This window comes from Megalobrama amblycephala, unplaced genomic scaffold, assembly GCF_018812025.1.
Source record: "Megalobrama amblycephala isolate DHTTF-2021 unplaced genomic scaffold, ASM1881202v1 scaffold343, whole genome shotgun sequence".
In the NCBI taxonomy this organism is placed as follows: Eukaryota; Metazoa; Chordata; class Actinopteri; order Cypriniformes; family Xenocyprididae; genus Megalobrama; species Megalobrama amblycephala.
In genome coordinates, this window is record NW_025953347.1 from 308,760 (window position 1) to 334,689 (window position 25,930).

Consider the following 25,930-nt stretch of genomic DNA (forward strand, 5'->3'; position numbering starts at 1 on the left):
TTTCCCAGGAAGGATTTTATTCTCTTGAACACATGGTATGGAAACAGTGCTTTATTTACAAATGTTTTATGAATTTTACACACAAGTTAAATTCACAACTTTAAATGGAAACATAGCTTATGAAACATTGCGCTTTTGGCCAGAATTCAAATGATTTACATTTACATTTATGCATTTGGCAGAATTTCGCTTTTATCTAAAGCGACTTACATTGCATTATAGTATACATTTGTATCTGGGTCTGTGCAATCCCTGGGATCGAACCCATGACCTTGGCATTGCTAGTGCCATGCTCTAACCACTGAGCTACAGGAAAGCAGATGCCAATGATGTACAGGAGCTCAATTTACTTTTAGTGCCTGATTATGCTAAACTTTTTCTGCATGTGATTATGTTTGACCTTTTGACATTTAGTACAACTGAAAAACTCATTAAGCAATCATTATCATTAAAAAATGACTCAACAAAAATAATCTAACACAACACACATATATACAAAAAAAAAATGAACAGGTAAAAATGTTGTTCAGAGTTTACATGCACTTAAGAAATTGGTATAGGGTTTTTGCAGTTCTGTGTTATGTTCTTGACCTGCATTTACGAAATGGTTGCCAAACCTTCAAACTATTGTTACTAGTCATGTCTTCTAGTGGCTTTCTAGTGTGCATGTAAACATGTTAACTATGAACAGAAGATCATTAATGAGGAAACTTAGCACAGAATTTGATTATCTTCTGGCAACGATACCTGCGTACACAACATCTTCCTCCTGTTTAACACTCTGAAAGAAAACACAAAAGAGAAGTTGCCATTAAGCCAACAATATTGATAGCAAGCATTGGCAGGGTTCATTTAAAAAAATGTCCTTGTTTATGGATATAGATAAGTTAAGTTAAGTAGTGGTGGAATAATTTGGTACAGTACTTTGTGCAGTTGGTTTTCTATCACTCATTTGCATGGCATATCAATGATATCATGTCACAGTCTGAACCAGCCAATGCGCATGTGCAGTCTTAAGTGCGCATCTCAGAACGCAGACGGTTTCTATGGTTACCGGAACTTCTAATGGCAGCTACAGTGAATCGTTGACTACCAACTTGCCATTAGCTTTTATTCAGGAGGCGGGACTTATTCCACCATATTGCATGTTATACTTGCTTCATAAAAACCTTCTTTGAAATTGTATTGACAAACATGTTAATAGTTTATTTTCAACATGTTTATTGCTGTTTAGCACTCCAAGTAATAAGTGTGTGGCACGTCATGATATTGCTGAGTTAGATGCATTCCTGGGTCAACATATTTTGTTCCTACCCCTAAACCTAAACCTACCCATAAGTTATCCCAAAAATCAGAGGGAAATGATAGATGAAAAACACTGATGTAGAAGCACCAATTCATGATTTTAAGCCTAAACTTGACATAATCTGTAAACTTGTCCCTCAAATCTGATTAGTTGATTTTAATGTTGTTCCAGGATCAGCAAAAATGTTGACCCAGGAACATGTTGAACTCAGCAATATCAGGTTATGCAAGTGGGTGATGTATTTGGTTGCCATGACAACCTCACCTGCTTGCTGCTGTAAGTGAAGTGAATAGAGTACCTCAGGGATGACGTGTTTTTGTAGGCCAACCCGGAAATTAGCGGCACATGGGTTCCCTCGATCAAAAGCCTATGCATTTTCCCCATAGACTCGCAAAAAATAAGCTCTGTGTTTAACAAAGGGTTATGACACTTACACGTTTTGTCTATCAAGATAATTTTTACAAGTTTAACTCATCCAAGTTAGTGGCAGCCATTTTTGCTGTGTTGCCCGAGCAATTGGGCTTAAAAGAATCCTGCTAGTATTAAGAACCCAAAAGCTTTGGGTTTCCAGTCTGACTCTCTAACCATTAGCCACGACTAACCACGATTGAACCATGACTGAACCTAAAAGCACATGTTTGCTAAAGTTTACAGTCTTGAGGCACACACGTATCATCAAAGACACTGCTGGGATTGCCATTCGGGCGAAATGTGACAAACATGCGAATATCAGAAATGGTGCAAAGGCAGCTTCAAACACATCAAACTGCCAAAGTTACACTTCTTAGGTCTTTTCTGGGTATTGAAAATGTAAATTAACTTCCTGTCAATGGAGGCATCACTGAGACATTTTATTTTTTGTTCTGAAGACAAAGGCTGTTTCTCAATTCCAAGAACGCAGAGAACGGACTTGCGTTCTCGTGGAGTCCGGTCTTGCCGGGCGACCTTGAAAGAATGAATTCGGAAGGACGCGAGGACACCGAACGCATCGTTTGAGAATTGAGATGTGCTGCGATCTTGTTGCTCAACTGACCGTCCCAGCATATTAAGTGGCTAATGCACAATAAATACAACATAACATCACACACAATTGTCATAACCTATAAAAGATTTCTTTCATATTATTATAGACATTGTTTTCATATCATTTTATATCTTTTTTATTTCACCACGTGTATTTATAAAATGAGTAGCCTTTGTGTCACATCCTTTGTCAATGTTAAGATTATTTTTTATATTCCAATAAACATACTGCAGGCTTTCTTCAGGTTATCACTTTATTCAAATTAAGCAAAACAAACGTTTTACTTTCACGAGCCGTCTCATATATTTGCGAGCTTGTAGCGGGAATCTCATAAGTGAGAACAAGAACTTTAAAGCTTACAGGCTTCCGTATGACGACCGCCCGCAGCGTCTTCTGGGATTTTTAACGGTTCGATTCTCTCAAGTTTGCATTTGATGCATCCTCGATATCAAGAACACATCCGGGTACTTTCATGCATCCTCCGTTCTTGCGTTCTTGAGTATTGGAACTGTACTTCGACGGTTGATGATGACGTAGAGCAAGAACACAAGGACGCAAGAACGCATATTGAGAAACAGCCAAACAAAGGACTTACGGGTGTGGAACAACATGAGGGTGAGTAATTAATGACAGAATTTTCAGTTTTGGGTGAACTAACCCTTTAATGTATAAGAAGCTTATACTGTACATTAAGAAATAATAACAAGCATTATTGCATTAGAACAAATAATGGATTTTTGAGACCAAGATATTACACGAGATGAATTATATCCCATATTTAACCATTATAGAAACATCCCAGATAGCAAGCAATGATCGAAATAATGTTAAATCAATGTTAATGTGTCAACGTTAACAGCATTGATTCAATATCACTTTTGCACTCACAATTAATGTTGAAAAATGTTGAAATTTCAACAAACAAAATCAATGGTAATGTCATTGAATCAATGTTACAATGTGATGTTGGTTCAACTTCATGCTTGAACTCTCAGAAAATGAAACACAACTACAACTGACTTAAAACTCTCGGGTCGGCGGTCACGCCGGCGTGATCACCGCGTTTTTTTTTCTAACCAGTGTGAAAGAGACTCAAAATACTCTGTCAATGTTGCACATACAATTAAGAGTTATACACCATTTTAATCTGTGGAATATCTTCTTTTATTTGTGTACACTCAGAGTAAAAACTAAATATTGTGCTTTTTGTAAAATAAAGAAAACTAACATGATGCGTGATCTCTCGTCTCCCTCTGAACGAAGTCCAATCTGATAGTTCTCAGAAAATGAACTGTAACTTAGTGAATACGAATGACAAAAAATTAGACTTATGTCTAAAAAAAACGTTGAAATGTCAGGTTTTAAATCGTGTAAGTCAAATCGAAAACAAACATTCTGTGTTTATGTAATCTGTATGAAAAGAGAGCCATGTCAGAAATCCATGATTCAGCTCATTATCCGCTAATGCGTCCACGCCCACGGAGCCAGCGCTATTCAGAGGCAAATACTGAGTCAATGCATGCATTCATCGTCTCAATCGTGTATTTATTGTCTTGAAAAGTGTTTTGAATAGCCATAGTTAGCGATCTCTGGCCTCTGTTAGTTCAGTTATTTCCTGGATTGCCTATTCTTCTTTAGTGCTCAGGCATTTGTGGACTAAATGTGTACAGAGCGCCCTCCGGCTGCAAGTATGAATTGAAAACACAGTATCCAGCACTCATAGTAATGACAATAAATCTTGAATAAATATTACTCCTCTGTATAGAAAATTGACAAACATATGAGAATCCATCAGTATTTCTCCAAATGTGCATGCTTTTAAGCTAAAAGCCTATATGAAATGCCATAGAGGTAACATAATTGTTCAGACACTTTGCATCACAGAAATACATTATATTTTAAAGAATATAATGGAATACCATTATTTTAAATTGTAGTAATATTTCACAGTATTGCTATTTTTTCTGTATGTTTGATTTACACCATGATGAGATTTGAATCATGATTACAGAGGGTTTTTTCACAGCCTATCTGACTGAAAGAGCTCATTATTTATGCAGCTCATTAGAGCTCTTTATGCGATTCTTTTGTCTTCTCAGTTGAGAATCATCCATTATTCATGATTATTCACGCCTCCACACATATTGTGTTTCTTGACCAAAGATGTTTTAGAAAATTTAAATCTCTCTATTGTTTTATATGAACAAGCAGGCAGCATAATTTTTTACCTCATTTTGAAGCAAAAACTCTAGTCTACAACCTCAAATACCCAGAAGTCTTGTGAACACAGATTTAATATATATTTTTTGGCTTTATTTCAGTGACTTAAGTTTTTTGTTTTTTCAATAACCACGCATAAACGTTATTCCTTCAAAAACACAAACATGTACATACATGTTCCTCACATATTATTGTAGCCTAGTTTGTGCTGAATACAGTGTAATGACACCTTTTTCCATTAATATGTTTATGAACAACTGAAAAAAGCACAAATCTCAGGGCATGTCAAAACTTCTCCAAGGCCCCAAAAATCCTCAGACCCCTGAGGGTTAAAGCCACACAGCCTGAAATCAACTGAAGATAAAAGAAGACAATAAATCTCTCAAGATCTCAGCAGAAGCTCTTTTTGAGAATTAACAGAGGTTTAGATGTTAATGTTTAATTGAAAACGTTTGGTCACCATTTTGGTGATCAGTGTTTCCTTTAGTTGGGCAGTTTGACTCTTGGCTGTTTGTGTGAGTTTGTGCTCTTTGTAACAGAGTAACATTGATTCAATGCCATTACTATTGATTTTTTGGTGAAATTTCAACATTTATTCAACATTAATTGCGGATGCAAAAGTGATATTGATTCAGTGAGGTTAACGTTGACACATTAACATTGATTTAACATTATTTCGATCATTGCTTGCTATCTGGGATCTGAGCCAGAAGGATTAGTCAAGGTAAGGCTGTCCTTAGCAGGGTACATTAGCACTGAGCGTCTGGTGATCGCCCGGATCTTGCAACTCTGAAAATGTCAGATCAGATTTTCAAAGAGGCACTATCTTTATCAATAAACCACAGATTTGAGCTTTAAACAACTACATTCACACCTGACAGAAAACCAGCAGCATTTTTAAATTACACAGGCTTTCTCCTCAGCTATTGATATTCACTGGTTGATCCACGATGCATTCTGGGATACCTGGCTGTCTCAAGTCACCTCTAGATGCGTCCTCGATAAAAGGGGCGGATCAAGAACACATCCGGGGATTTGAACTGTACTTGGCTAGATGTGAACTTTGAATTTGAACAGCACGTGGACAGCGACTGATGACGTTTCACAAGAACACAATAATGCATATTGAGAAACGTTTTCAGTCTCGTGCTGTTGTGGTGTGGCATGATGTGACAACATTTGTGCCTGGTGTAGAAATAGTGTTACTGTCACCTGTTTTTTTTAGTAACCCCAAATAATTAAATCTAATAGTTTTATAGGGAATCATACCCATTTACACTCATACAAAAAAAAAAAAAAAAACTCAGTCCATGTCTTTTTAGCCCTAATTGTGACAAAAAAGTGACACGATCTTACCGGTGCCTTTCTTTTGACGAATGTCGTGTCAGCGTAGGTTACCTCTTCCTCACGGGCCTTAACTGTTTCTACAATAATAACAGATGTGATAAATCAATAGCATGAAATGACTAAATTCATTTTCATTATATAAAATTTTAAAATTAATATATAAAATTAATTTCTTGATGCACATCAAAAAAAGTCGCGTGACTTTGCCTCAACAGATCATGTGATTGGTTTAACTGGACTAACCAGCGTAGCGATCTCATTGCACACTATCTAAAATGTTATTTTAATCATTTGAAATGTCTATCATCAAAATGATTTGGTATAGTCACCTCCTATAACTGTCTCACACTATTGTGCTCCCATCAGGAATCTTAACGCAAGATCACATGACAGCGCTTGTTTGCATTTCATCTGCATGCTCTGAGGTGCAAGTCAGTCATTTATTATGTAAGAAAAAGCTACGGGCTTCCCCAGTTGCAGAAACTGATACTTTGCACAAGTTTCCCAGGAAGGATTTTATTCTCTTAAACACATGGTATGGAAACAGTGCTTTATTTACAAATGTTTTATGAAATATTCTAATTTTACACACAAGATAAATTCACAACTTTAAATGGAAACATAGCTTATGAAACATTGCGCTTTTGGCCAGAATTCAAATGATTTACATTTACATTTATGCATTTGGCAGAATTTCGCTTTTATCTAAAGCAACTTACATTGCATTATAGTATACATTTGTATCTGGGTCTGTGCAATCCCTGGGATCGAACCCATGACCTTGGCATTGCTAGTGCCATGCTCTAACCACTGAACTACAGGAAAGCAGATCCCATTGATGTACAGGAGCTCAATTTACTTTTAGTGCCTCATTATGCTAAACTTTTTCTGCATGTGATTATGTTTGACCTTTTGACATTTAGTATAACTGAAAAACTCATTAAGCAATCATTATCATTAAAAAATGACTCAACAAAAATAATCTAACACAACACACATATATACAAAAAAAATGAACAGGTAAAAATGTTGTTCAGAGTTTACATGCACTTAAGAAATTGGTATAGGGTTTTTGCAGTTCTGTGTTATGTTCTTGACCTGCATTTACGAAATGGTTGCCAAACCTTCAAACTATTGATACTAGTCATGTCTTCTAGTGGCTTTCTAGTGTGCATGTAAACCTGTTAACTATGAACAGAAGATCATTAATGAGGAAACTTAGCACAGAATTTGATTATCGTCCGGTAACGATACCTGCGTACACAACATCTTCCTCCTGTTTAACACTCTGAAAGAAAACACAAAAGAGAAGTTGCCATTAAGCTAACAATATTCATAGCAAGCATTGGCAGGGTTAACACAACATTTACACATTTTGAAGCCTAAATAAAGTCATCAGCAGAGGTGGAAGTCCAGGGGTCAGAAAGTAAAAGTCCTGCTATATGTTTATTCCATCCACTGATGGCAGGATTTTTACTTTCTGGCCCCTGGACTTTCCACCTCTGGTCATCATATAAAAAGCTAACAGTAGGCTGTAAATGGACTACAGCACACCATAGTCGCGGATCAACGTCATCACCACCAAGCTTCCACAAACGTTATTTAACAAGCAACTTTATTTAAAAACATGCTCGCTGATTATGATCTGTGCTGTGTATAAATACTTATCCACTTTTTCATGAGAAATTCTGTCCAAATGTCCTGTTTGTCATGATGATGTCTAAAGTCCCCACCAAAGGAAGTATTCCCTTTTAGCAACTTGTTTGCAACCGCCGTTTTTAAGACATAATAAAGGTTTAAAAAAAATCACAAGTGGGTTATAACTGGTATGTTTTATGTCATAGATCAAAACTTGAAAATATTTAGAGGCTTTGTTAACCACAGACCTTATTTCAGGTGATTTAGCAAAAACCCATTTAAAGAACCCATTGAACAAATAATAGATTTTTGAGACCAAGATATACACGAGATGAATTATATCCCATATTTAACCATTATAGAAACATCCCAGATAGCAAGCAATGATTGAAATAATGTTAAATCAATGTTAATGTGTCAACGTTAACAGCATTGATTCAATATCACTTTTGCACTCACAATTAATGTTGAAAAATGTTGAAATTTCAACAAACAAAATCAATGGTAATGGCATTGAATCAATGTTACAATGTGATGTTGGTTCAACTTCATGTTTAAACTCTCAGAAAATGAAACACAACTACAACTGACTTAAAGCCACACAGCCTGAAATCAACTGAAGATAAAAGAAGACAATAAATCTCTCAAGATCTCAGCAGAAGCTCTTTTTGAGAATTAACAGAGGTTTAGATGTTGATGTTTAATTGAAAATGTTTGGTCACCATTATGTTGATCAGTGTTTCCTTTAGTTGGGCAGTTTGACTCTCGGCTGTTTGTGTGAGTTTGTGCTCTTTGTAACAGAGTAACATTGATTCAGTGCCATTACTATTGATTTTTTGGTGAAATTTCAACATTTATTTAACATTAATTGCGGATGCAAAAGTGATATTGATTCAGTGAGGTTAACGTTGACACATTAACATTGATTTAACATTATTTTGATCATTGCTTGCTATCTGGGATCTGAGCCAGAAGGATTAGTCAAGGTAAGGCTGTCCTTAGCAGGGTACATTAGCATTGAGCGTCTGGTGATCGCCCAGATCTTGCAACTCTGAAAATGTCAGATCAGATTTTCAAAGAGGCACTATCTTTATCAATAAACCACAGATTTGAGCTTTAAACAACTACATTCACACCTGACAGAAAACCAGCAGCATTTTTAAATTACACAGGCTTTCTCCTCAGCTATTGATATTCACTGGTTGATCCACGATGCATTCTGGGATACCTGGCTGTCTCAAGTCACCTCTAGATGCATCCTCGATAAAAGGGGCGGATCAAGAACACATCCGGGGATTTGAACCGTACTTGGCTAGATGTGAACTTTGAATTTGAACAGCACGTGGACAGCGACTGATGACGTTTCACAAGAACACAATAATGCATATTGAGAAACGTTTTCAGTCTCGTGCTGTTGTGGTGTGGCATGATGTGACAACATTTGTGCCTGGTGTAGAAATAGTGTTACTGTCACCTGTTTTTTTTAGTAACCCCAAATAATTAAATCTAATAGTTTTATAGGGAATCATACCCATTTACACAGTCCATGTCTTTTTAGCCCTAATTGTGACAAAAAAGTGACACAATCTTACCGGTGCCTTTCTTTTGACGAATGTCGTGTCAGCGTAGGTTACCTCTTCCTCACGGGCCTTAACTGTTTCTACAATAATAACAGATGCGATAAATCAATAGCATGAAATCACTAAATTCATTTTCATTATATAAAATCTTTTTATTTGAGGTGTATTATTAAAGTATAAACTCATTTATTATAATACTTAAAGGGTTAGTTCACCCAAAAATGAAAATGATGTCATTAATGACTCACCCTCATGTCGTTCCAAACCCGTAAGACCTCCGTTCATCTTAGGAACACAGTTTAAGATTGTTAAGATTTAAGTTTAAGTCTGTTGTTCATCCGGGTTCATGACTCGGGTTCAGTGAACCGCAGCGCACTGCTGATGTAAGACGCTGCTGACATGTTATCTGGTGCGCCAGAGTTTCGTTTACAGTCTGAGAGAGACGCCCGCTGTATTCAAGCTATTTTTTAAAATGGTGCGTAAGTGTGCATGTCGCGGATGTCCTAATCGCCAAAAACAACGATGTAAAAGTGCATTACCAACGCCGACAGATGAAAGGATTCAATGGAATCAATTCAATGGAATCAATTCAATGGAAAGGATTCCGGAAGAGAATACAATGCTGAATAAAGTCGCATTTTTTATTATTTTTGGACCAAAATCTATATAAGATGCTTCAAAAACTTCTAACTAACCCACTGATGTCACATGGACTACTTTGATGATGTTTTTATTATCTTTCTGGACATGGACAGTCTACCGTACATACATTTTCAATGGAGGGACTGAAAGCTCTCGGACTAAATCTAAAATATCTTAAACTGTGTTCAGAAGATGAACGGAGGTCTTACGGGTTTGGAACGACATGGGGGAGTCATTAATGACATCATTTTCATTTTTGGGTGAACTAACCCTTTAATATATTTTTTACAGATGTGTCAACAGTAAGTAACACTTGCCCTGCTGATCTGTTTTTCTGTGTTTCCTGTAGATGAAGAAGATCACAAGTGCAGCCACAATCAACAGAAATCCGGCAGAAGCAGCTAAGATCGGCACTGGGTCAAAGTCTGAACCTGAATGATCAGATGGAGTTTGACCTGAAGAAGATTTTGAAGCAGAGGGCAGTTTTGGTGTTGTTGGTGTTGTTGTTGGTGTTGTTGTTGTTGGAGCGGCTGAAGAGGGACAGTTATTAGTTTGAGTGAATGAGTGGGAGAAAGTAGTAGATCTTTAACGAAACACTATAAAACATGAACACTATTATATAAAAGTGTATTGCGATGTCAGTCAGTCTTTTTTTGTGAGAATGAACTCTGACTCTGACCACCTGAATAAAAAGTTTGCTTTTGGCCCTGGTTCTTAATTCTTACATGAATAAGTAAACATGAATAATAGAAGCCTGTTGAATACTGTTGTATATGACACAACTCGCTGAAATGAGATGTGTCTAAACAGTTCAAGATGGCAATCTTGTAAGTATTATCATAGTCAACACTTTGTCTCACAGTGATCTCACCCTGCATGTGGTCAGTCACAATGTAAGGTTGTGGTGATCTGACTGAAAGTGTAACTTCACAGCACACTCACTGTGTGCTCATATACTATTGCCACACTGTGAAGTCACCCAAGCTAGACATTTTACTGGAAGTAGACTCACAGCAAAATGCCCAGTGTTAAATGAACACCCAAAGTGTACATATGACTCCATCTTGTCGGGTGTTAAAAAGTAACACTGACGCAGTGTTAAAGTTAATGAGATAATTGATTGATAATTGAGTGATGATTGACAATTAGTGGAGACACCTGATGATAATAAGCAGAATCACTGAAGAAACAACAAGAGAAAAAGAGAGAGACACAACAACTACAACTGACTTCCAGCCATTAAACATTATTACACTTATTATTAACCAGTTTGATTTGATTTCTGTCATACATCAACAAAAGTTCTTACTGAGAATTAACAGATGTTTAGATGTTAATGTTTGAATGAAAGTTTAGTTTGAAGTCACCATGATGGTGAAAAGCATTTCCTTTAGTTGGGCTCTTGACTCTATTTATTGACATTAATTTATCTCTGGCTGTTCCAACTTTGTGTTTGTAAAGCACATTTGTTGTCGTCAGAGAAACTATGATCTATACTGTGTTTCCCAATAGTGCTGTAAGCCAAAGGTTATTAGTTTAGGTTTACAATGCTTTGGGAATCACAGTCATAATGGTTGTGTTTTCTCATTGTGAAATGGTCAGATTCATTGGTGACATCCAGCATTAACTGGTGATATAGATGTTATATTATTTCTTTACAGTAAATCTGTTGAGATCCAGCAGAGCTCTTACAATCTGAAAAGTTTTTATTTTTAAACACAAACAGACATCAAGAATCAGCATATGACCCTCAACAATGGTGACAATCAAACAAAGTGCTTCATGTTGCAGTGCATGATGGGAGCCACCAATCAAAACTCATCCATGGCTCCCATCATGCATTGCTGCATGAATAAATTATGCAGCTGAATTGTCCTGTAATTTTCGTAGATTGTTCATGTTTGCTTTATTTTTCTGTTGTTTTGTTGTGACAGTAGCTTGTTCTGTGATGTTCAGAGTCGATCTGTTTGTCAGTATTTTGTATTTATTTATCGTCACCGTTCTTGAGAATCAGATGCTGATTCTTGATGTCTGTGTGTTTAAACACTGAAGCTTCAGTGCATAATGTATTATTCTTAAAAAAAAAGAGAAAAAAAAGGTCTTCCTGCTGTTGGATCTCAAGCTGTAAACTCACATGACTACAATCATTAACACTAAAGCTACACATCAAGCACACAGTCAAAGATTTAGACTTTAAATGACAACTGGCTTAATTCAATATTCATAAAATTATATTGTGACCAGATCCTTTTTTCTCTGACTATAACAAATGTGCTTTACAAACACAAAGTTGGAGCAGTCAGAGAAAATTAATAATAAAAGGTAAAGAGTCAAGAGCCCAACTAAAGCAAACGCTGACCTCTTTCATGGTGACTTGAAATAAAACATTCCATAAATCATTAATTAACACCTTTTTTCTCTCTTTCCTTCAGTGATTCTGCTTATTAACATCAGGTGTCTCCACTAATTGTCAATCATCACTCAATCATCAATCAATTATCAATCAATTATCTCATTAACTTTAACACTGCTTCAGTGTTACTTTTTAACTCCCAGTAAGATGGAGTCATATGTACACTTTGGGTGTTCATTTAACACTGGGCATTTTGCTGTGCTCCAACATCGCTCAGATGTCAAATTTTGGTTGAAAATGAATTTTGGGTTGACATCTAAACATTTGTTTGATGTCAGGCTTCAGCATCATTAAACAACTCCATAAACAGCATTACCAGCTTCACTTATTACAAACCTGATCGACTTTATTTCTGTCATATGTGTACAAAAGCTTGTATTGAGATTAAGAGAGGTTTAGATGTTGATGATTAATTAAAAATAATAGTTTGGTTAGATGTCACATTATGGTGATCAGTATTTGCTTTAGTTGGGCAGTTTGACTCTTGATGTTTTAAGGTGCCCCTATTATGGATTTTTGAAAATGACCTTTCATGTAGTGTGTAACATAGCTCTAAGAGTATGAAAACATCATACAAAGTTTTAAATCTGAAAGTGCAACGTATACATTGTCTCTTAAAGTAAAGGTGCGTTCACACTGCACTTTTCTTCCATTGACTTCCATTCAAACGCATGTGAATGTGTCAGACCGGAAACGCAAGCTTGTGCGGAAAAATTTTCAAAGTTCAAGTTTGGTGAACTCTGACCTGCGAATCGATTTGTCACGGCTTGACCTCAATCAAAATTGACCCTATTTAATTTGTTAGTGCATATTACTAGTCTTGTGGTGAACAGATAATCCATGCAAGTTAAAACACAGAAAAAAATAGTTTGTCATGGTAATCTGTAATCAAAATCTGAAAAGTTACTTCCGGTCTGGAATGGTATTTCTTCTCTGATGACGTCAGTTTGACGGCTTGGGTTGAAAACGCTTAAACCACTCTCCTCCAACCGTTAGTCTGCTATGAGCGAGAGATGGAGAGGAGGAGCGCTAAAGTAAAACTCTGCCCTCTATTCAATATTCCGTTTTGCTTGGAAATACACTGGAGAAAAGACGTTTGTAACTTCTGGTTCACAGGGACTTTAAAATAATGATATTTTTGCAATAAAATTGAGTAGTTTCTATATTTTTACATTTTGAATGTTATATGTTGTATTCATGTTTATAAAAAAAAGACGACGTTACAGCATCCAAGAAATTTTGCACGTTCAAAGTCGTGTGACCGCGGCTTTAGAGTCGTCTCTGAGTCAATTAAATGAGTCGTTTCGTTGTGACGTCAAGCCGAATCATTAGCATATTGCCTGCCCACTTATTGCACCCAAAGACACCAGAGAAAACTTGAAACTCCTCAAACACTGCCAATATGTGAAGAATCATCTTTACAACGATACCATAGCAGTATAGCCCGAACCTTGTGCTGTGTTCCTGCCATTTTACTGACGACTGCTTCTTCAACCTAAATGCGTTCAACAAGGGATTTGCAAGCCGGTTGTTATTGAAGGATGGGTCAGTACCCAGTTTATTTGGACCAGCTTCTTCCTCCTCCAAATAACAACCTGCAAGTATGATTAGTAGTTGTTGCTGTTTCTCTGTAGCATGCGCAATATGTATTCAGTTGTGTGTGTTGTGTACGCTTCACACAGCTAATATGTCTCCGGTGTTGGGGAAAATTTAATCACAGAAAAAGATTTTATTTTTGAGTTCACACAGAAGTCAATATCTGTTTCAGCTATGCAAAACACCTCTCTGAGCTCAACAGACAAAGCGTCTGGGGGTAACGATGGGACATCCAAACTGAGAGCTTTCCCGAACCAAGGGTGTCGGATCATTTAAATAAGTTCTAAGACAGAAGGGGGACCATTGTGTTAAAGTTCTAAGTTCTAGTTCTAGCCATTTGTGTATGTGTATTGTCACTTTTACCCTGTATGGAAAAGTACTGAGAAGAGTTGCTCAAACATTGGGGGTATAAATGTTTGTGGGTTCTCTTGTGTCCTTAGTTCACACTCGGGGCAGACATTGTATGGTTGTGTCGACTGTGGACTCTTTCTTGCAAGAAATAAAATCTTTATAAAGTGAATTCTCCTAAGGTTTGTCTCTTACTAGTGATGTCAGCTAATTAATTTTTGCCGCAACAATTTTGGTGTCAGAAGTGGGATTCCTTGGATGGACCTTCTGGACCTGGGCAGCACCGGTGACCTGCAATCCTGACCCAAGTCAGCCCTAACCCCGTTTAGATTCAGGGACGAGGGGCCGATGCTGTGTAGGTCCGGGAGGACGACCACTGGAATCAAGAGAAAAGAACCCGAGACGGCAACGGGAGCTTCTGGTAAGAGACAAACTTGGAAAATTCAGGGGGAGATTTTTTTTTTTTAAATAGAATTTGGTTAAATAGAAAATTGAATTGATAGGGATAACCATAAGGGGAGTCTGAATCTGTGGCAAATGCAGCGTGAACTGATGTTTTTTACGAGGTAAAAAAAAAAAAAAAAAAAAAAAACTGAAATCACGTGGGCGAATAAGAGGGACTGAGTTGTGTGCGGTCCGGGGACTAGAGGGACTGAGTTGTGTGCAGTCCGGGGACTGAGTTGTGTGCGGTCCCGAATAGGGCGCTATTGAGAGCGTCCGCCCGGCTGATCTTGGGTGAAGAGATCAGATCTGTACGGAGACGTCCAACAGATTAATAGCGCGCGCGCGAAAAGCCACAGAATCAGACTGCCAATATGGGGAAATCCCAAAGCAAGCTAGCTGAATACGAGACACCGGTATTTTGTCAAATGAGAAAATTATATGGCCAAAGATGCATGCAAGATATAGAAAAGTTGATCAAATATCATGATTTCCCAAAAGAAGGAACACTTAGTAGTACAAGATTGAAAACGGTAAAATTGTCGATTGAAGAAGGGAGTGACATAACAAAGGGTTGTGCTAAAAAAACATGTATGTGGGAAATGTGAGAAAACAATTAATTGCTGGGTGGAAGAGGCAGATAATAGGGAAAGAAGAATGTTGAAAAAAGAAAAGAAAAATGAAGAAAAGGCGACTGCGCCTCCACAGAATGAGATTACTATTACTAACACATCTTATGCTTGTGCTTTTCCACATGAAACACCGCCGAGCTACACAATTTATCCCAATGTGGAGCTCCAAGGCCTGAAAGTGGACCCCGACCTCGACTGCTCTCCGTTTCCACCGAACCAACCAATTCTACCAGCCAAACCAACTCCAGCTCCCCAGCAGAGAGACGGGGGAGCACGCGCCGCTGAGATAAGAGAAGAGAGAGCACGCACAGCTGAACGGTCAACAGAACGAGGAGCATGCGCAGCCGAAAGCTTCTGGGGCAAAGAAACACTGCCGTCCGGAAGGAGAAAGAGACTAGTGATCCGGAAGACAAAGCAAAGAAAGAAAGGTGCGCAATCATATGTTTTACGTTCCAACACACATGCACGAGCCAGAATGCTGGAGTCAGACGGGGACTTCAATCTGAATCCTGATACCCTCACAGAGAGCGACGAGGAAGAGGAAGAGGAAGATTGAGATCCAGAGTCCGAAGAAAACAAAGAACTGGGACAGAACTGCGAAGGAAGAGCGGGTGAGCATCACAGCACCCATGGTGGAAGTTATGGGAACAAATTCAATAGAATTAGTATACCGCCCTTGGAATTTAACCGACATGAAAGAGGCGATGGCCCACCTGCCGAATCCCGACGACGCAGGGGACCGTTTCGCCACCGAACTGATGACATTCTGCCAAGAGTTCAGCCCGACGCTAAATGAACTGAAAAGAATCATGATGGCAAAGCTGGGAGGAATGAACTGGCACAAGATCAGCGCAGAATTACCAGCAGCAGATCACAGACGAAGTCACGTTAACTGGCATCATGCTTCAAACGACGGATATCGAGCAGCTGTGACGGGACTGACTGAGACTGTGAGAAGAGCATTTCCAGCGCGCATCGACATGTCCAGAGTGAGCCACTGCCGTCAAGAACCAGGTGAGAGCATTCAAGTTTATTATGAGCGACTCTACAGTGTGTTTTGCAAGCACAGCGGGTTAAAGGAACCAGCAGATCGTGGCGACAGACCAACCACGTGGGAAAGTTGTTTGGCGAATAGTCTTTTGAATGGACTGAGACCTGAGATTTCCCAAGCCGTGAAACACAGCTATATTGAATGGACTGAAGGACGAGTAAGCACCATCATGAAACATGCCATGCACGCGGAAGATGAGCTGAGGGCAAAGAAGGAAAGGTCAAGAATAAAAGAATTGCAGTTGGCAGCCGTGCAAAGACCGCAAAGATTCAGCGGGAACATATGGGGACACAATTCAGATAAAAATGGCTGTTATCTGTGCGGAGCTGATGACCACATTGTTCGTGAGTGCACGAGATGCAGGAAGTGCAAAATGGACGGACATTGGGCAATAAACTGCCCTGAACTGCGAAAGGCTGACTGAGAAAAAGGATGCGGAGAGCAGGAGGAGATCGGGTGGACCACGGCCAAGGATGCAAAAAACGCCGCAAAGGGAAGTACACATTTACTAATATCACACACACACGCACCCACACCTGAACACATGCACTGATAATGCTCTCCACAATGAAAAAAAAAAAAAAAAAAAGAAAAGCTTGCACCTCTTTGTGTGTTTCTGAAACAAACAGAGAAGATTTTGACAAATGTTTGATTATGTATAGCAGTAAGGGATTTTTAAACATGCCTGAATATCCCCTGCTAGTTGAAGGGACAATGATTTCATTTTTGGTAGACTCAGGGGCGACCCGATCTCTTTTGCGATCATGTGACTTGCCATGTGAACCAGCGCTAAAAAATAAAACGCATGGTTCTTTGTCTATATCAGGATATTATATAACAGAACGGTTCACTGTGCCAATTAAGTGTGAGACGGAAGGGGGCCACATGCTGAAGCATGCATTTTTTAACTTCAAAAACATGCCCAGTACCCGTTCTGGACCGAGATTTAATGTGCAAATTAAATTTGGTAATGGTTGCAGATCCCTCGGGCATTGTAGTGAGAGAGGGTGAGCAAATGTATTTGAAAACAGAACCAAAAATGGGTTTACAAATGGCACATAACCAAAACTGAGTGGGCAAAAACAATCTGTGAATTGGGGAAAAATAGAACGTTGTCATTTGGTACAGATTATATGATGCCTGACAATTTGCATTGCATGTCACATGTCGCAACAGAATGAGATCAATTTTATGAAAAACAATGGTTTGAACAAGAGGAAGACATCACATTTGTCAACAGCACGATGGCTGAGGTATCACACAATTTTGCTGGATATGCCAAACATCAGAGTCAAGCATTGCACAGTGCTGAATCCTGCCACTCTCCTTCCTAAACAGAGGAGGATGGGGAGGAACATCATTGCTGTTTGACTGCACTCAAACAGATATGTACCCCACGCCCTGACCATTTCGGACACACTGCTCGAAAACAGTGAGCATATCCTGTTTGTGGATGGCTCTGCGTTCAGAGATCCACAGACAGGTCTGAACAAAGTTGGTTACGCGGTGACCACTGAATTCGAAACATTGACATCTGGCACATTGCCATCAAATTTTTCTAGCTCAAGCGGCGGAGCTCGTAGCCCTGGCAGAAGCATGCAAGCTTATGGAGGGTAAAAGTGTAACGATTTACACAGATTCACGATACGCGTTCGGGGTTGCGCATGATTTTGGGGCTTTATGGAAACATATAGAAATTTTTTGAAATCTGATGGCCGGCCAATTCTAAATGCTTCTCTTGTGTCTACTCTTTTAGACGCAATTCTCTTGCCAAAACAACTTGCTATCTGTAAATGCGCAGCGCATACTAAAAACAAAGATTTCATTTCAACAGGAAACACAAGAGCAGATATGGCTGCGAAGGCCGCAGCAGCACAGCAGTCAAAGGAACCAGAATGCATTTTATTATCTGAAACTAACACAAATGCTTTGACTTCTTTACAGAGTATGCAGGCGTTTGCTACAGTAGCGGAGAAGAACCTGTGGAGACGTTGTGGTTGCAAACTTGAGAATGATGTGTGGATGAGTGTGGATGGCAAGCCTTGTTTACCCCGACATTTTTTCTCTCATTATGCTAAATGCCTCCATGGGCGTGACCATGGAGGCAAAGGGGCTATGGTAAGACAAATGAAAGACATGTGGTTCACGAAGGGCTTTACAGTGGTCGCTGAAAATTTTTGCAACAGATGCGTCATCTGCAACACACACAATGTGGCGAGAGGAGTGAAAATGCCCCTAGCATCTCAACCAGCATCAGAAGGCCCATTTGAGTATCTCATGATGGATTTCATTGAATTGAGTCCGTGTGAGGGAAAGAAATACTGCCTGGTGATGGTTGACATGTGGTCAAAGTGGGTTGAAGTTTTCCCCACCTCCAAACAGGATGCAGCAGCAGTGGCCAAAGCCCTGCTGACTGAAATAATTCCCAGATGGGGAATTCCAAGAAAGATAAGTTCAGACAACGGAACACACTTTGTGAACGAGGCAATAAAACAAGTGGGTCAGTTTTTGGGAATAGATATGAGAACACATTGCAGTTACCATGCTTCTTCAGGGGGGGCAGTGGAACGTGAAAACGCAACAATCAAAAACAAATTGGCAAAATGTTGTGAAGACACTGGTCTCACATGGATAAAAGCCTTGCCTATTGTGTTAATGTACATGAGAATGAGAAAAAGAACCAGAGTAAATTTGAGCCCGTTTGAAATTGTTTTTGGACGACCGCCATTCATGGGAATGGAAGGGGGTAAACAACAGCTGCCATCCACAGATTTGTGTGAGCACAATATGCTGAATTACTGCAAAGAAATGTCTTCTCTGTTGTCTGATGTCTGCGTGCAGGTGAAAGCTGCTCAGGGGAAACCGGCTGAGACTCCCTTGCACAACATCAAGCCAGGAGATTACGTGGTGATAAGGGACCTGAGGAGGAAGAGCTGGAAGGCGAAAAGGTGGTTAGGACCATTTGTCGTGCTTCTGACGACACACACCGCCGTCAAGGTAGCTGAGAGAGCGACGTGGGTGCATGCGAGCCATTGCAGAAAGGTCCCACCAGTGATCGGGGAGGAGGAGCCGAGAGGAGAGGAGCAGGAGGCACACGTCTGTGCGGGTAGAGATCAAATATAAACATCATTTGCCGTTATCATCTCAAGAGTAGAGACCCTGGCACAAAGTGGTGCTGAGCCAACCAGTTTTTTTTAAAGAAAAAGCACATCAAAGACTAATCTTCCTCACACGTTCTGGACGTACAACTGTGCGATCCATTTAGCCAACTGTAAAGAATGGAGCAAGTGAGACCATGGCACCGGTTTCAAGTGCCCGGAATGTGTGGCATAAAGGTAACCACGTGCATACTGACTTTATTCAGCTTGGTGATGAGTAAACCAGCACCACAACAAGTGAAACCACCTGTTATACCAGCATTTGAACCTGACATTCCCAGCTGGGATGAAACAGTGTGGATGGGAAATGAAGGAGTAGGAAAAGGGGGAACAAAACCGGAAGTGGACAAGGCAATGACAAAATGCCAAGGGAACAAAGCCTGCACTCTGGCACTGCTGCAGAAACAGGAACTGAAGATAAACACCAGCTGCTGGCTTTGTCTGCAAATGTCTCACGCCTGGAAGACAGTACCATTGACTGTTGCAACAATAAATGAGACTGGACTGTCTGATCCCAAAGCAGATGACGGAGGTGCTTAGAGCTGCAGCAGACATCGAGCAAGGGAAGATTCCAACAAAACATCCAACATCTGCCTGCAAGAGAACACAACGGTATAATCACACAGACATGTTGATTCCACCATTGAGAGTGATGCATGTTCAAGGAGATGTGTGCGTGTGCTCACAGAGACTGAAGCTGAACGTGAACACAGGATGGTCTGACTGCAGAGTCAGAATTGACATCAAGAATTCAACGACAGGGAACTGCACAGCCGTAATAGACGGTATCACAACAGACTTTACCTGCCCGTTTAGCAAACCAGGTGACACTTCACCTGCGGCAGTTTGGGTTTGCGGTGACAGAGCATATCATTTCATGCCACAGAAAGACTGGACAGGTTGCTGTTACCCAGCCTTAATGAATGTGGGAACATCTGTGTATTTTCCGGATAATGAAAAAGGAGAAAAGACCAGACAGAAAAGAGATATTGTTTCTGAAATAGGGACATTGCCAAACCATTACAATGGTTATGTCTTGTCAGATCCGTGGACAACACCTGGGGCAAATGTGGGCTGGTCTATTTTTCTGGGGGTGGGAACAGCAGTAACGATAAACAAAATTAATGGATTAGCATGGAGTGTGTTAGCTTTAGCCAATAGCACCGAACATGCCATGACAATGGTGAATGAGGAAATGAGACAGATCAGAGATGCAGTTATTCAGAACAGACTGATTTTAGACATGCTCACGGCAGAAAAAGGAGGAGCTTGCAAAATGTTGGGAATGTCATGTTGTTTTCACATTCCAGATTACAGTGACAACATCACAAACATCATAAACCATATGAGAGCAGCTGTAAGGGAACCTGAGAAAGCTGATGATTCATGGTTTGGGTGGATAACAAATCTGAGAGTTTGGGGACACTGGCTATGTTACACTGTATTGCCAATTTTTGCAATAGTGGTACTAGTATTGCTATGTTTACCATGTATTTTTCAGTGCACTTCCAGCATAGTACAGAGAATGGTGAAGACCAATATGTCTCAGCAAATGGGTAAACTAACTGTTTATGACGATTACAATGAGTGGATGAGCGAATTTGATGAGATGTTTAGCGAAGAGACACCTAAAACAAATTAGGGGATTTTTATTTGTTTTTTTTTTTTATTATTTTTTATTTTTTTTTTGTTTTTGTTTTGTTTTGTTTGTTTTTATTATTAGGGAACCCAGATATCTAAATGTTTCTTTATTTACAAATTTAAGAGAATGATCATTTATACAAAAAATCAGAAATGAAGAGTGTAAATGTGATGAGTGACTTAAATTAGCTTGTTTTATTATTACTTTTTATTACCTTTTAAATACCTTTATAATTGTTATTTTTTATTTATTTTTTTCTTATTATTATTATTTTTTTTTTATATCTACACATTTTAAATTTTCCTTGTGAGTTATCAAAGAATGATAAAAGGGGGAATTGTTGGGGAAAATTTAATCACAGAAAAAGATTTTATTTTTGAGTTCACACAGAAGTCAATATCTGTTTCAGCTATGCAAAACACCTCTCTGAGCTCAACAGACAAAGCGTCTGGGGGTAACGATGGGACATCCAAACTGAGAGCTTTCCCGAACCAAGGGTGTCGGATCATTTAAATAAGTTCTAAGACAGAAGGGGGACCATTGTGTTTCTTGCTTTTTAATTTAAAATAGTCTGAGACAAAAGGGAAGGCCATTTGTGGGCCATTTGTGTGTGTGTTTGTTACCTACATCCTGTATGGAAAAGTACTGAGGAGAGTTGCTCAGACATTTGGAGTATAAATGTTTGTGGGTTCCTTTGTGTCCTTAGTTCACACTCGGGGCAGACATTGTATGGTTGTGTCGACTGTGGACTCTTTCTTGCAAGAAATAAAATCTTTATAAAGTGAATTCTCCTAAGGTTTGTCTCTTACTAGTGATGTCAGCTAATTAATTTTTGCCGCAACACCGGCTAACCAGCTAACAGCAATATGTGCTTGCTCACAACTGTCTAGAAATGTGTCAAATGTTGTTATTACTTGGAGTTATGATAAAGAATAGAGCAATACGTTGGTGTACAACTGCAGTGCTTTATCAATACATTTCTGCATTGGGCTAACGCATATACCGTGACTCTTTGGGTGTTTTTTGCCCTTGCATGCATGTAAACCTGTTGTTGGGGACTTCTCATACAAAATAGGAACCTTTCAAATGCCATAATAGGAACACTTTAAAACTACGTTTTTCTCTGGTTGTTGTAACTGTTTGTTTTATGGCAAGAGCAGCAAGAAAAATTGTAACTAGATGATGTCTGCTACTCGATGATAAAGATATAATCATCATGTAGTGTTCTGATCAGCTGATGTCATCTAGTCCATCACATGTGTTTTGTATGATACACCCCAGAATCCATTGCGGCATGAAGCATGTCACCGTTATTGAGATTCACTGATTTTTTATTCGGGTTTGTGTTTGTCTTGGTGAAGGGGTTTGAGAATTATTAGGGAATCTTCTAGTTCAACATTCTGGTAAGAAAAATAAAGCTCACTACTGAAAACATTACAAGAACACAACATAATGTTCTTAGAACTATAGCATGTCTGGCTGGTGTGACTTCACATTGTGGCAATAATTCATGCACACAGTAAGTGTGCTGTGAGGTTTTCAGCTCACTGTGACCACATGTTAGATTACTGTGAGTACAAACTGTTGACTGGGTAACAATTATAAAGGAAATGGAACAAGAAAATATCTTGTTTGAACAACTCTGTTTGGTGTGTAGGAATAGCTGTTTTGTTCTTGTATCTACTGGGCATCAGTGGTCAAATCAATCATGTTTTACTGTGGAGACAGTCCTGTGCTGACATGTTTCATACAGTAATGTCGTAATGTGGAGGAAGTAGAGAACCAGTTTTTGTTGCAACTTTGTTTAAAAAAAGTCATAAATCTTTGTAAGGAGGAAGTTTTCAGGTTGGAAATGTAAAGTTAATTTTTATAATAAAATGACCTTAAATGTCAAATGATTATGTCAATAAATATGCAGAAACTGTAATGTAATATAATAGAGTGAGCTGTAGTTGTGTACTCACCATAGACAGTAACATTGAATATGTGTTTATACGATGAGCTCCTGCTGATGCTGATCTCAACTTCATAAACTCCAGCATGTTCAGTTGTGATGTCTGTGATGGTCAGAGATCCAGTTTTAATGTCCAGCTTCAGTCTGTCTCTGAATCTCTCAGTAAGATTAACAGGGATGTCGATGGTCAATGCAAAGATTTTAGCTATTAAACTCCCATTAGCTCCGAATTTCCACTTTATCCGATCACCTGTCTGTAGTTCAGTAAGATCAGTCTGTAGAGTGACTGAATCTCCCTCCTTCACTGACACTGACTTCAGTTCATCAGCAAACACTCCTGAAGAACACAGTCTTTCAGTCACATATATTAAAGTTCGGTTTAATAATGCTTTAACTAAAGTTTGAATAACTGATTTAAATGATTTAAATTATTACAAACTTTGGAAAGGTAGAAAGATAAAAACCATAAAAGATAGAAACAGCATTGTGTAAATTATATGGCAGGGTGCAAATCATACTATCTAAATTCACACATCTTCATATATTTTAAATTTTAAGTTTTGGTTTAGTGTTAAGAGCTCATAGAACAGTGAAAATATCTCACATTTTTTTATTGATGGTGGAACTGAAGTTCATTAGAGCTCCACGCAAACAACTTATTGGCAAAATATAAAAACCTTGTATCTTAAAATAAGAAAAAATGAAACAGATGTTCTGCTTAGTATCCTAATTTAACAGGACAATGAGACAAATAAAATTGATAAATACATGAATAATGTTGATTAGACTAATGCACTAAATCTGAATCCAGACTACAACTTATCGTAACATCGAGGAATAAAAGCAAGATCAAAAAAACAAACTTTTATGACTTACCAACCAGATGAAAAAAGCACAGACAGAAGAAAACAAATGTTTTTTCTTTAACCATTTTCTTCCAACCGCTCTGGGGTTTGAATTAGGTGTATAGTAAGCTGTAGCAAAGTCTACTTCTGTCTTTGTATCTCATGCCTGAGTGAGAATGTGGGTAGTGTGTTGACGCTGCAGTTCAGTTTTGCAACAGTGATATTTCTGGGCTGTGCCTTGTGCTGATGCTGTAGTGATACCAGACCTCGCAAACAAAACAAAAAATCTTGGACTGGAATATATAACTAGACTGTATACATCTTTAAAATTTTATCCCTTAAAACACATCTTAGATCACCAAGATGACATATTTAAACATTTTTTTTTCCTGTGAAATTTTTGTTCATGCCTTAAAATAGCTTGGATGTAAGTCTACACCCTTGCCTCATTTAGTATACATGGAACAATTATTATGCAAATTAGCCCCGCCTCCACTTGCTCGCATGAGCTCAGAGATCCACACGCTCAACTTACTGAGCTAAACATTGCACAATCTCTTTTTACAACGTCGGACACATAACGGAAATTAATATGATTAACCTTTTGACTAGGTTATAAAAAAATTAATAATGTGTTACACAACCCATTCGCCATGTCAGAGTCAGACAGCTGCCTTCAGTATCCTTACAAACTCAGAACATCAGTGGGGAAAGGAATATAGTTCATCATAACATCATAATATACATTATAGACACATTATATTGCTTAATCTACCTGATTTTTCATATCAACAAAACAATAAACCAGGATAACCTGGCCTCTCTTGAGACTTAACTGCTTCAAAGCATATTAATGATATGTTAAAGCCCAACCATGTGACGTTGTGACCATTGACATAATTGGTTACAAGGTTTGTGATGTCAGAAACACCATCAATTTCAAACAATGGTGTTGACTTATGAATCAGCACATGGTTTGTCTTAAAAGGATCACATTATGCTTTTCCACTTTTTCACATTTAGTTGAAGTTGTCTTTAGTTTAGTGTCAGTAGCGTGTTTACCCACTACACAAAGCACGCAAATTTATTGATTTCTCTGCAAGGTTACAAAGCGTAAAGTCCGCTCCAAATGGAGGTATTTTATTTAACAGAATCCTCTCCTCAAGAAATACAGTGAACAACTTGTTTGGACTACATCCCTTTTTTTCCAGGCTTTATGAAGTCATAATGTTTCTCAAAGCAAAAAAAGTTCAAGTATTTCTGTCATTACAACTCTCGAAGTGTTTATCATGGTAATGGGTATGACAATGTTGATATGTTTGGTCTTGGCGGATATATCTGCTACGCTGCTGCTGTTGATTATTGCTGCTGCTGCTGAGAAAGTACAGGACTTGCTACTACCAATACATACACAACACACTGCTGTGAGCAAGACGCGCTGCTGCTGTATAATAGAGTACATGAATTACCCGTAGCTTATCTATACAGGTGAAGGGTTTCAGGAGTGATCTGCTAAGGAAAATGTTACTCATGTATTTGAAGATTGAGCGCACAAGCTTATTGGCTACTGATACAGCAGGAACCTATCATCTGTGACCTATAAAAAAATGATGTGATTACAAGCAGGTGAGTTAAAGGACCCATTAGAGTTTCATGCCAGAGCTTTGTCTATCATAAATTTGTCACACTGTTACAAAAACCACAAACTCACACAAAAAGCCAAGAGTCAAACTGCCCAACTAAAGGAAACACTGATCACCAAAATGGTGACCAAACAATAAAACATCTGGTAACGCTTTAGATTACAGCCCGGAAAGTACTGCGTAATTACAACGAATTTACAGCATAACTTTCAATAATTATAGTGTAACTATACAGTAAGTATGTGTAAGTATAGGGGAACAATATGTAAAGTATTGGGAATAAAGGGGTAACAACCAGGAAAATAACAAATTATTTATACTGTAAATATTTTATATCTAAGGGGTACTTATGACATATAACTAAGGGGTAAGTATGACATTACGGGCCGTAAATTAAAGTGGAGCTTGTTACCCTCTTATTTCATGTAGTTACAGGGTAAGTATGACATT

General features: G+C 38.6%; 1 protein-coding gene across 4 annotated transcripts; it reads right to left on the reverse strand.

The window, feature by feature from the left end:
• On the reverse strand, window positions 1-24,146 carry LOC125261177 (CMRF35-like molecule 1). 4 transcript variants are annotated; one of them, XM_048179787.1, is made up of 7 exons: window positions 23,869-24,146; window positions 23,003-23,329; window positions 10,075-10,188; window positions 9,128-9,195; window positions 7,152-7,185; window positions 5,907-5,974; window positions 1-781 (listed from the first exon to the last, which is right to left on the reverse strand). In XM_048179787.1, the coding sequence occupies exons 1-7, from the start codon at window positions 23,921-23,923 to the stop codon at window positions 728-730; spliced, it is 720 nt and encodes a 239-aa protein (XP_048035744.1). In that variant the 5' UTR covers window positions 23,924-24,146; the 3' UTR covers window positions 1-727. The 4 variants fall into 4 exon arrangements, with proteins under 4 accessions (XP_048035744.1, XP_048035743.1, XP_048035741.1 ...); XM_048179786.1 differs by having other exon boundaries at window positions 10,075-10,212; XM_048179784.1 differs by having other exon boundaries at window positions 10,075-10,287.
• Between the last annotated feature and the right edge of the window lie 1,784 nt (window positions 24,147-25,930).

Coding starts and splice junctions, on each gene's coding strand:
- LOC125261177 (XM_048179784.1), bottom strand. CDS start 23,923: ATGGTTAAAGAAAAAACATTTGTTTTCTTCTGTCTGTGCTTTTTTCAT. Junction 23,330..23,868: donor GTGCTTTTTTCATCTGGTTG/GTAAGTCATAAA, acceptor TGTGTTCTTCAG/GAGTGTTTGCTGATGAACTG. Junction 9,196..10,074: donor CAGAAAAACAGATCAGCAGG/GCAAGTGTTACT, acceptor TTATTATTGTAG/AAACAGTTAAGGCCCGTGAG.